Here is a 13,170-nt window from a genome sequence, read left to right on the forward strand (position 1 = left end):
ATTAAAATAGTAATCGAATGTATGTTTATTCTGAAAATAAAAACCACTTAACGTAGAACCTCGCCTCTAGTAACTCCGCCTTCGTAAAACTAGGACAAACATAACGTAACGTGGTTGAGTCAAAACTTTGGCCTGGGGTAAAACGGTTCGCGAGTTGCACTTCGGGTTTGATATTGATCCAATATCAAGGCATTTGTCAACTAGAAGGACAAAAAGTAAAAGCAAATCCATAAATACTAAAAAGAATCTTGAAAGATTTTATTCTCACAAATGGAAATCATGAACACAATCCTAGATTTACAAGTTATGATTTAATATGATCATTGAGTTCATATTTTTAAGTGTTTTTCTTTCCAGGGTATTCATCAAAATCTGTTTCTAACTCTTTGATCTTCAAAAGATTTCTCCTCTCTCTCTCTCTCTCTCACTACATATATGTAAATGGGTTTCAGAAGGTCAAGGTTTTGTGATATGGTTTGAAGTTCATTACAATATTAACTTTGAGAATGAAGCCCACCATTACTACTACTTGTAGTCCTACTTCTGCAGGAAGGAAAGTCAACTGCTCAGACCACAAAGGAAATGAAGAAGAAGAACTTGATATGTTGATGAAGAACAATCAAAGCAGACAAAAGTTCATTGACAATAATTTCAAGATTGTTCAAGAAGACAATCAAAAGTTCTTGACAAAATTCAAAGACAGGGTTGATAGGTTCTTTCTCTCTCTCTCTCTCTCTCTCTCTCTCTCTCTCTCTCTCTCTTTCTCTTTTATACAAAGATTTTAGAGCATGGGGAGGGACATAAGTTCTTGAAAACCCTAACCCTAATTTAATATTTTATTTGCATGTGCATGACAGGGTGGGAATTCAACTTCCAACAGTAGAAGTAAGGTTTGAAAATCTAAACATTGAGGCAGATTGCTATGTGGGGAATAGAGCTCTTCCCACCCTTCTCAATTCTGCAAGAAATATGGGAGAATCACTTCTTGAGTTTGTGGGTCTCAAAGTTGCCAAAAGAACAAAACTTACCATCCTCAAAGATGCTTCTGGTATTATTAAACCTTCAAGGTAATTTACTAATTCTTTTATGTTGTCTATTTAAGACATTATTTTTGGGCTTTAATATATTTGAGCAATAAAGCTAGATCAGCTCCTGATCTAACGTTTTCTTCACGAGAAATGTTATTTCGCCCAGAAAATAGAGCCGACCACGGAACAAACATTGATGTGGGTGACACCCACTGGGCATGCCATTTCTCTCCACATGGCCGGCCAATGAGTGTCGAACACATCAAACTTCGGCCCACACTGAATTTTATTTTTCAGCCAAATAATGTATTTTTCCTAACCCACTACTGTTAATATTTTTTAGAATTTTTGGATGTATAGATTTCATGAAATGATAACAAATGGTTGGATATTTTGGCCGAGACATGCAAAGTAGGTAATTTGCTAATTCTTTTATATTGTCTATTTAAGACATTATTTCTTTGAAATCTATACATCCAAAAATATCCAACCATTTGTTATCAATGATTCAAATAATATTGTATTATCTATATTACCATATTTGTAGAGTTAATAATTTTTTAGAGTCGACACTGGTTGAATTCAATCACTTGTTGCAGTTATTCTTCAATTTTCGGTTGAGGTCTATCCCGTAGAGATACTCAAATTAAATCACTGATCATGTTTTAGATTTGATTTCTCTTCAATTTTCTCATTCTTTTAGATTTGAGGTCTATCCCATAGACACACACAAGCATAAGCAATAATTATTTTACAAACTAAGCCGCAATTTCAATATGTTCCTCACAAAAAAATCGATATAATTGTTACAGGATGACTCTTCTGATAGGCCCGCCTTCTTCGGGAAAGACGACGTTGTTGCTCGCATTGGCAGGACGACTAGACCCCAGCTTGAAGGTCAATTATGAAAAAAGCTATGCAACATAACTATTTTTGGGTGAAAATAGTAAAATGTTTATAGAAATTTACATTGTTTAAAACCAAAATATAAGTCTCTGATTTGGAGAAATAAGAATATTATCCGGGTGAAAATTTTTAAAGGGAAGATGTGAAATTTAGAAGATTTTCTAGAAAAAACAAATTTGAAGGAGAAATAAAACATTTCTTATTTTTCTTCAATTCGACCATCATCTCCGGCCACCATCACCACCACCATTTTTCTCATCTTTTATCTTCCTCCTTTTCTGTAACCTCTCTCTCACGGTCTAGCTCTCACTCCCACTCTCTACCTCTCCCTCTCACCCACACAAACAAAATTTTATTTCCCATAATAATTAAAGAATATCGGTCAACTGAAGTTGACTAGTCTTTGCACCCTGGATAATTTTCTTATTTTTCCAAATCAACGGCGTTAAATATATGGGAAAATTTCTTTGAAACATTTCTAGAAGTTCCCCTTTAATCACATTATACTAAATGAAGTCTCTTAATATTGTTTTCAAACTTGGAGGAGCAGATGAATGGGAAAATAACCTATAATGGGCATGAGTTCAATGAATTTGTACCCAAGAAGACAGCATTGTATGTGAGTCAAAATGATGTTCATGCATCTCAAATGACTGTTAAAGAAACTTTTGATTTCTCTTCAAGATGCCAAGGGGTTGGTTCAAGAAATGGTAATTATCAAATACACTTCTTTCCATAGTTCAAATAAAACTTCTTTTTACAGTCTTGATGTTCTGCCCAATCCCGCGAGGCTGAATCGATGTTGGAGTGTGTGTCCGGTTGGAATTTTGAGAAAAAAGGTAAATCATTTAGGTGTCGTTTGGCAACGCTAAAATAAGTTACTTTTTTGCTTATTTAAGTAGAACAGTAAAAAAGTAAAAAGTTAGTTTGGTAAGTAATAATTTCCGACTTCACTTAACCTAAAATTTGACTTTCTTCTAAAGTTCACATTTCAGCTTTTCACTTTAAAGTTAAGCAACTTTTCTTCAACATATGTAAGAATTTTATTTTACCAAAAAAAATTCTTTGTTTATTTACGCTCCACCACCACAACTAAACGTCCGCCACACTGTTGGACAACCACCATTATACACTCCACCACCACCACACCTCAAACCTCCACCACCATTATATCTCAATCACAACCACCACCACACCTCCACCACAACCATACATTTCCACCACCGTACCTCAACCACCACCACCATCACCACTGTATCTCAATAACAACCACCCCGATTTGCATCTCAACTACCACCACCACCAATGTACTTGCATCACCAGTCCACCACCACCATTATACATCCACCACTACTATCCCGTACCTCCACCGTCATCCACCATACTTCCACCATCGTCGTGCCTCCACCAACGCCGTGCCTCCACCAACACCATCCCCATTAATCCACCACCACCATCCCATACCTCCACCACCACAACCATCATACCTCCACTTCTTCCGAAAGAGTAATCGTGAAAAGCATAAACAAATTTAATTGAAATCAAATATCCTTGTGAGAAAAAAAAATAGAATAGTAAATTACATAACCAAACTAACTTTTTGACTTTTTTACTCATAAGTAACATTTTCGCCAGACATACTTATGATAATTTTTACTTTTTTAAAGTAAAAGGATTTCTACTTTTGGTTGCCAAACGACACCCCAATCTTCTACCTTCTGTCCGTATATATATCCTGGTTGAGATTGGACCAGGAGATGTGCCTGGCAAACACTCATTTTCCTTAACTTCATTTATTTGACAAATTTTTCGTTCATATTTAAATAAATTATTTTAGTTTATCAATTTGGTGTATTCAATTATTTTATTCTTAATTTGTAGAGTTGCTAACTGAACTTCAGAGTAAAGAGAAAAATGCTGGAATTGTTCCTGATTTAGAAGTTGATCTTTTCTTGAAGGTAATAGTTAATTTTACTATATTTATATCGATCATCATTTTTATCGTGTTAATTTGTTAATTATTTTTATATTTTTGTCAGGGAACTGCCAAGGAAGGATTTCAAAGCAACCTCCAAACTGAGTATATATTGAAAGTAACCCTTTGTTTTTCTTCATTCTTGTTTTTGGTTTTCAATTTTTTTAATTGTTCCCTTTTTTATGGCAACAGTGAACGTATAGAATTTGGTCAAAATTCCTTATAAATATTTTAATTCTGTGAAAAAGGATCAGTTAATTATTTTTAGTCTTCAACTCTTTGAGTATTTTTTAAATTTGCTGACGCCTTGCGATAGCTGTGCGACAACTTTGCAACGCCTTGCAACAGCTATAAACGTCTTACAACACCTTGCAACAATTTTGCAAAAAATATTAAGTTTTTAACCAAACAAAATATAAATATTTAGATTTTTAACAAAAAAAAAATCAAATATTGTCTCTCTAACTAAAAAAGTTTAAAATTAGGTCTTCGGAACCTCCTCAACAATATAATTACAAAATTGTGCTCTAATATCCTACACGAACCTATCAATCAATTTTTTTTATTTGTTTATACTTCTGTATAATTTGATAAACATAGTGACTAGAGCTAGTTGCACCCCTTCGAGTAATGGAAATATCCTAAAGTATATAGTTTTATAATTTGATGTAAACAGATTCTCGGGCTTGATATATGCAAGGACACAATCGTTGGAGATGGAATGAATAGAGGAATATCAGGTGGCCAAAAAAAGCGGGTCACAACAGGTGCGATTGTTTATCTCTCTCTCTCTCTCTCTCTTTATTTTTCGATAAAAAAAAACATTTGTCGTCGATATAAAAGTTTAGTGAAAATATGGTGGTGCCTTTAAGGAGTCCAATGTAATTTTTCATCATTTATGGTAAAAAATGTGCAGGTGAGATGTTAGTAGGACCCTCAAAAACAATATTCATGGATGAGATATCAACAGGTTTAGATAGCTCTACAACATATCAAATAGTGAAGTGCTTACAACAAACAGTCCATCTTGCTCAGGCTACACTTTTGATGTCCTTACTCCAACCTGAACCTGAGACATTTAATCTCTTTGATGATATCATTCTCATATCCGACGGTCAAATCATCTATCAGGGCCCACGAGATCACATCCTCGAATTCTTCGAGATCTGTGGGTTTCGCTGCCCCCAAAACAAAGGCACCGCAGATTTCTTACAAGAGGTAAATCCACCATCTACGTGTCAATTTTTTTCGAGAATAGTCTCACATGGACAACTAGTAGTTACAATTAGTATCAGAACCAAGGATGATTTGTCTCTGACGACGAGGATGTGATAGTCCCACAGAGTGGGATAGAAAAGTCAAGCTTTGTAAGTGCCAAGGCATTCTATGTAGGGTCATTGAGGCCTTTACCAGAAACAAAAGCTTGTGTTGTTGAGCTTGAGCGCGAGTCAAAGTGGGGACAATATCAATAATTACTAGGTCTAGTCACTACACATGGCCAAGCAACTACATAGTATCTAAGTCCTTTTGATTGCCAGTTGGTTTTGAGTAAGATCTCCACAATTTTAATATGGTATATAGGAGGAGCTCAATCTGAACGGTCCAACACTAAAATGTGATCCACGTCACCCACAAAAAGAAATACGTGGTGGGCTCAAATTGGAATCTCATCGCTAACTATGTCTAGGTTTTGTCCAAATATGTGGTCTAGATGTTATACATGTCATATGTCAGATATTAAATAAATATTTTTCTATTGCAGGTTACGTCGAAGAAGGAACAAGAACAGTATTGGGCAGATAAGAGCAAACCATATCATTTTGTATCAGTAACTGAATTTTCAAACAAATTCAAAGAATTCCATGTGGGACTAAACCTCAAAATGAATCTGAAAATCCCTTATAACAAGAACAATAACCATAAATCAGCTCTAGTTTTCACCAAAAATTCAGTCCCAAAAATGCAACTCCTAAAAGCCAATCTTGCTAAAGAATGGCTTCTCTTGAAAAGAGACCATATAACTTACATTTCAAGAATTGGTCAGACAATGCTAATGGCAGTTGCTAGTTCTACCCTTTTCTTAAGAACTCAAATGCACAACAATAATGAAGTTGATGGATCTCTTTACTTAGGCCCACTTCTCATTGCCATAAACAATAACTTGTTTACTGGTTTTGCTGAACTTCCAATTACCACCTCAAGACTTCCTGTTTTTTATAAACAAAGAGACACACTTTTCTATCCTGCTTGGACTTTCTCACTTGCCAATTTTCTAGTTCGAATTCCGATTTCGTTTTTTGAATCTGTTCTTTGGGTTCTTATGACTTATTATCCAGTTGGACTCGCCCCAAATCCTGACAGGTAAGAACGTCAGTTAACTTTCGACCAACTTCTGTCAAAAGTTTTAGTCTGATATGGTTTTTCGTTTAGAACAAACATGACTAAGAGTTTGTCCTCTTTTTTCGTATTTTGAAGGGTTTTCAAGCACTTTTTGTTGATATTCTTGCTACAACAAATGGCATCAGGATTATATAAGTTTATAGCTAGTGTTTGTCGGACAGCGGTTATTGCTAGTATCGGCGGATCTCTCGCTATCCTTCTTCTATACATGCTTGGAGGATTTATCCTTCCTCTTCGTAAGCACTCCTTTACCCATATGATAATATATATGTTGAAAGTGTCTCGAATATGGATCGATATCCACCCCGGTTTGTGACTGCGAAACCGCTTTCACAAAAAAAATTTGGCCAACCCGTTTGTTTCCATTTCCCTAGAGATATCTTTGCAATTTATTCTTCATTCGTTGTATCGCATCATTGTTGGCAGAGTAGGTCTCATCAACCGAATCACGTAAACCTCTGGTGTTTTGTGTGATTGTTTACTTTCGTTATTGCTTTTCTTGGTTGCATGTTCTCTGTTACATATATATCTATATGTATATATATGAGGTGGAGTTTTGATCTTCTTTGTTTAATGAAACAGGTTTGATTCCTAAGTGGTGGGTATGGGGTTATTGGATTTCACCATTGTCGTACGCTTATAATGCTATAACAGTAAATGAGATGCTTGCTCCAAGGTGGATGGACAAACTGGTATGTCTTTTTCACTATTTTACGTCTTCTTTTGTGCTCATCTAACCTTTTGAATCACTTTCGATTAACAAGATCGTAATCTTATATGTATATATAGGCATCTGATAATGAAACTAAGCTAGGAGTTGCAATACTTGAGAGCATTGGTGTTCATCCTCATAACTACTGGGTTTGGATCGGTATAGCTGCTCTTTTGGGTTTCGCTATTCTCTTCAACGTTCTCTTCACCATTGCACTTCAGTACTTAAACCGTAAGAGCCTAGTTTCTTAATTGTTCGAATCTATTTAAGAAAGTACGTAAATTATATTCTCGTTGTGATAATTTTAGTTCTTTCTTTATTTGAATATGAGATTTTTTGTATTATAACAGCTATCGAGAAACATCAAGTGATTATACCTGAAGAAGTAGCTAAAGAGATAGAAGAAAAGCAACACAAGTCCAATGACGAACTTAACCGAAGAATATCAAAGTCAAAAAAACAACCACTAGTTCAACTTTTTGCATCTATAGATGGAAATACCACAGGTAAGAACTAACAACAACCTTCCATTTTAATCTTTTCTAAAACAAAACTTTAGATTTCAAATATAGAAATTTTGACATAGATGTGGTTGAATTCGTATAGGAGAAACGGAAATTCAGGAGATCGCCGATAGTGTTCCAAAGAGAGGAATGGTTCTTCCATTTGTGCCTCTAGCCATGTCCTTTAACAACATAAATTACTTCGTCGAAATGCCAAAGGTAAGTATTTCTTTTGCTTTCAACACTTACTTAGATTTCCATTTTTTTCGAATCGCCATCCTGGATTTTATTTAAAATGTACTATGTCAAACTAAATAGGAAGTAAAATCAGAAGGAGTAAATGAAGACAAACTCCAATTACTCAATGAAGTCACTGGAGCTTTTAGACCAGGAGTGTTAACTGCATTGATGGGAGTAAGTGGAGCTGGAAAAACTACACTTTTAGATGTTCTATCTGGAAGAAAAACCGGAGGATATATCGAAGGAGATATTAGAATTTCTGGGTTCCCAAAGAATCAAGAAACTTTTGCAAGAATTTCAGGTTATTGTGAACAAAATGACATTCATTCTTCTCAAGTCACGGTCGAAGAATCATTGATATATTCTGCGTTTCTTCGTTTACCCAAAGAAGTAAGCAACGTGAGAAAGATGGTAAGATTTTTGGGTACTAAACTACTACTAATTCTCTATAAACAAGATTTGATCGTCGAAAAGAACTGATAAATTGGTATCTGTTTTTCCAGATCTTTGTGAAGGAAGTGATGGAATTAGTAGAGCTTGAAAGTTTGAAAGATGCTATAGTGGGAGAGCCGGGGATGAGTGGTTTATCAACAGAACAGAGAAAGAGGTTAACTATAGCTGTAGAGTTGGTTGCTAATCCTTCAATCATTTTCATGGATGAACCAACCTCTGGACTTGATGCAAGAGCTGCTTCCATTGTTATGAGAACAGTTCGAAATACTGTCAATACTGGACGAACGGTTGTCTGCACTATTCATCAACCTAGTATCGAAATCTTCGAAGCTTTTGATGAGGTAACCTCTTCCCTCTTTCGTTTGTGCGCGTGTGTGTGTTTAACGACCCAAGCACCAACAATTCCGATATTGTTTCCACTTTCGCTACCCTATCAAGATGCCAAGGGGTATAAGGGTTTCTTCTTGGCAAAGGCTCCAGAGCCTACCCAAAAGGCCTGGATGCCCACTAAGCTTGGGCATGCACATATAGCCGAGGCTCTAGACATTCTCTTAAGGAATGTGAGACTATTTACTCTCTGTCTCTCTCATATACTGAAGCTTGTTTTGTGCATTAGTTGCTACTGATGAAAGCAGGAGGACAAGTTATCTATTCAGGACCATTGGGTCGGAATTTTCGTACACTTATTGATTACTTCGAGGTATTCAAACTGATTAAGTTACTTCATTTTGCTAGTAGTATTAATCTATAGTAAAGTCAAGGACAGTAAGGAAAAGATATTCCCACATTGATTGAGGGTTCGGAACTTGGTAGAAGATAAAAAAAAAACCATCAATGTGGGACTATATTTTCCGTATTCTCCTTGAAGTAAAGAACTACGATTTTCTTACTCGCAGGATTTCCCGTTTACTTTTTTAGGCAGTTCCAGGAGTAACGAAAATCAAAGATAAGTATAACCCAGCTACATGGATGCTTGAAGCAAGCTCAATTGGTACTGAAGTTAGACTTGGAATCAACTTTGGGGATTACTATAAAACATCAGACTTGTATAAGTAAGTCATTACTAAAAGTTCATTCTAGTAATAAAATTGTGGGTTCTGAGTGTGAGGCCGTGGTTTTTTCTCGATTCCGAACTAACACAAATAATGTTGGATATTAGACTAAACAAGGCGCTCGTTGAGGAGCTTGGGACACCGATGCCCGGAGCTAAAGATCTCCATTTCCCTACAAAATACTCTCAATCAACATGGGAACAGTTTAAGTTATGTCTTTGGAAACAATGGTGGAGTTATTGGAGAAATCCTGATTACAACTTTTCAAGATTCTTCATCACCTTGCTTTCTGCTCTCTTGTTCGGGACTGTCTGCTGGATGATCGGCAAAGAACTGTTAGTATTGATTCCTTTGCTCTGGGAGTTTAGATGGTGTTTTTTTCTTATTGTCTGAATCTGACTTGCTTGAGTTTGACTTCGTCGAAATCTGAGTTGTCCGAGTCTGACTTGTTTTGTAAGCCCCACAATAATGTGCTCTTCATTCAGACTCATTTTATGTCTGCCTGAGCCAGCCATTCCAATGAGCCAGACGCTCCAGTAAAACAGAAACGAACATACTAATATCTGACTCGAGACAGTTTGTACTTGACTCAGATTTCCTATTTGAATTTGAAAAAAAAAATACCACCTTATAATTTCAGTCTTGAATCTTTGACAAGAAGAACTAAGCATCGGCGTCATGTCTCATGTGTGTTTCAGGAAAACTGCACTTGATCTGACTACAATTATTGGTGTCTTAGTTTCGGCTGTAACTTCTATTGGCATAAATAATTGCTCAAGTGTACAACCAATTGTTGCTGGCGAAAGACCCGTGTTTTATAGGGAACGAGCTGCCAGGATGTACTCTGCCTTATCTTACGCAATTGCACAGGTATAAACGGTTCTTCTCCCATTAACTTTCAACATCCGACAAGCTTAGTCTGGTAGAGCATTCACCAAGAACAAAATCCTGTACGCGTTGGGCTTGGCCACTTGGGCTTGTTAGGGATAATATGTAAGTGATCGGTTTGGGGTCATTACATACATATATGTGTTTCTACGACTAAACTCAAAACGGGAACTTCTTGACATGACACACGAACCTGTTTTTTGATTTACATAGTGTACTAGTTGAGTATTATAAGATAACTCTAATCATATAACAAGCCGATTTTTCGAAAATGTTAATAAAGATGAAAAGAAGACATATTTGACATGCATAAGAGTGCCGAGGAGGCACGAAGTTACAAGATAAGTGACATAAGAGGAAAGGTTAAAATTATATATTTCTTACTAAAACTTCCCAATTCGTATTATACGGATCCCAACTTACACTTATCATTTTTCCGTATACGCAGGTAGTTATCGAAATACCTTACGTGTTTGTACAAACTACATATTCTACACTTATTGTGTACTCAATGGTGGGATTTGAATGGAAAGCTACAAAGTTCTTTTGGTTTTTCTTCATCTTATTTTTCACTTTCCTCTACTTCACTTACTACGGAATGATGACTATGTCGATTGCTCCAAACGGCCAAATCTCTGCCATTTTTGCTTCTACTTTCTATGGTTACTTCAGCGTCTTTTCTGGTTTCTACATCCCCAAACCTGTAAGTTCCATCTTCATTATATCTCCATATACACTTACGGGTAGTTCGTTCTTGAATACTAGTTGTAACATTGTTCAATGTTTTGTTGCAGAAAATACCCAAATGGTGGATATGGTATTATTGGATTTGTCCTGTGGCATGGACAGTTTACGGGTTGATAATATCGCAGTACGGGGACTTAGAAGATATAATCAAAGTACCAGGGATGGAAGATCAGATGATTAAAGTTTATATAAAAGATCATTTTGGGTATGATAGTAATTTCATGGGTGTAGTTGCAGGAGTTTTGATCTCTTTCACAGTTTTCTTTGCTTTTATGTTTACAGTTTGTACATCTATTTTAAATTTTCAGAAGAGGTAGAATGTATATTGTAACTTAAGTCAGGCCCATTCACATCAAGTACTCTTCTTTCTACATTTATACATACCTAGCTAGAAGAAGTTATGTGAAATAAAGGTTGCATAGGTTTGGGCTATGGATTATGTATACCTAGTTTTAGTAGGTGAAGTAAGATGCTCTGAATTTTGATCCAAAGAAGGAATACCTAGATTTAGTAGGTGAAGTGAGATGCACTTGTATATGTAGAAATTCTACATGTCAGTATTTTGATCCAAAGAAGGAATAAAGACTATATATATGATGTTTTGAATGAGAGCTAATTTGTTTTGCAACTATATGTTATTGGGATACGTTTTTTTAATTGAATTTGTTGCTTATTCTTGTCCATCTTCCACTCAAACTCTAAAACATAGAGTTGTTCTTTATAAATAATCTTCAATACAAAACTTAAATTAGATCTCTAAAATGAACTGGCGGTAATTATTTAATTTAGAGACTGTTATAACTAAAAGTCGCGGAAGCTATCGAACCTACCTAGAAATTGATCCGATTATGAAGATTAATCGAAAAGCTAAGCCAAAATCAAATATGCGAACAGAATTTAACGAGGTTCGGCTTTAAAGCCTACGTCCTCAGGCGAACAAGAAATCTTTATTGAAGGATAGATGAAGACGACTCACACAACCCGCAAGTTCGTCCCAAGATGGTACCGTATAGAATTTAACCTTCTATACTAAATCTTCGACGACCGAGAAATTTAACACCGCTCAAAACTATGAACAAAAAATTTCTCTCTCACTTGCTTTCTCTCTTTAGCTCTCTCTAAAGAAGAGTTGTTGTTGCTTGTGTTGGTGTGTTGTGGATGTTGATCAACCCCCTATTTATATTATTATGAGGAGGTGGGATCCCAATTCAAGCATCCAATTTTGGAAATCCATGGAAACCGCCTATGAGCAAATTGGAAACCCATGGAAACCGCCTATGACCAAATTGCCAAATTAAAACCAAAACAGCCTATTTCCAATTTCAACCCAAACCGCCATCCATCATCCTAAACCGCCTCCATCATCCTAAACCGCCTCTCACAATTCTCCACCTCGTACATAATTTGATATACTTCAAATTTTGGACGAACACCAGGATACTCCCTGTAAGATATCGACTTCTTGTAACTTCATCCGACTGCACCATATGACCATAGTTGCCTACGTACCCTTTTATAGGATCAAGCCTACCGTAGTTCTACCAACCCTTCACATAAAGAAAACCTTGTCGCCATTACGCCCTTTCGGGCAACTTAACACGAGCCGATTTGTAGCAATTCCAGGCAATGCTGAAACTTGCTACATGTCACCACTTTAGTCAACATGTCCGCGGGATTCTCATCTGTGTGTACCTTCATGAGAGAAACATCACCTTCCTCTATGACATCTCGTACAAAGTGATATCTGACATCGATATGCTTAGTGCGAGCATGATGAACCTGATTCTTCGCCAAGTGGATCGCACTTTGACTATCACACCATAAATCTACGCACTCCTGCTTAATCCCTAGATCATCCAGAAGACCCCACAACCACAATGCTTCCTTCACACCCTCGGCCATAGCCATATACTCGGCCTCCGTAGTAGATAACGCAACTGTAGATTGTAACATCGATCGCCAACTAACTGGAGCACCATGTACCTTAAATACATAACCAGTAGTAGATCGTCTTCTATCTAGATCGCCAGCATAATCTGAGTCAACATAACCGCTTACCTGACATGTGTCTCCACCAAAGCACAAACCCGTATCAACAGTACCCTTCAAGTACCTCAAGACCCACTTCACAGCTTCCCAATGTGTCTTCCCCGGATTTGCCATAAACCTGCTAACCACACTGACCGCCTGTGAAATATCTGGACGAGTACACACCATAGCGTACATCAAACTGCCAACTGCACTAGCATACGGTATACGATCCATA

At 36.6% G+C, this 13,170-nt stretch overlaps 1 protein-coding gene across 1 annotated transcript; it reads left to right on the forward strand.

The window, feature by feature from the left end:
- The first annotated feature begins 260 nt into the window (after positions 1–260).
- LOC147537020 (ABC transporter G family member 42-like) lies at positions 261–11,334 on the forward strand. The gene is made up of 22 exons (XM_086639851.1): positions 261–712; positions 858–1,067; positions 1,841–1,925; positions 2,485–2,644; positions 3,816–3,892; positions 3,974–4,027; positions 4,586–4,676; positions 4,826–5,127; positions 5,672–6,270; positions 6,385–6,545; positions 6,892–7,001; positions 7,099–7,252; positions 7,372–7,527; positions 7,628–7,743; positions 7,843–8,175; positions 8,268–8,558; positions 8,834–8,917; positions 9,136–9,269; positions 9,377–9,604; positions 9,968–10,139; positions 10,606–10,860; positions 10,952–11,334. The coding sequence occupies exons 1-22, from the start codon at positions 507–509 to the stop codon at positions 11,219–11,221; spliced, it is 4,248 nt and encodes a 1,415-aa protein (XP_086495977.1). The 5' UTR covers positions 261–506; the 3' UTR covers positions 11,222–11,334.
- Positions 11,335–13,170: the final 1,836 nt, after the last annotated feature.

The sequence above is a fragment of the Eschscholzia californica genome, unplaced genomic scaffold (genome assembly GCF_041429995.1).
Source record: "Eschscholzia californica isolate CP2 unplaced genomic scaffold, dmEscCali1.0.p SCAF_5, whole genome shotgun sequence".
Classification (NCBI taxonomy): Eukaryota; Viridiplantae; Streptophyta; class Magnoliopsida; order Ranunculales; family Papaveraceae; genus Eschscholzia; species Eschscholzia californica.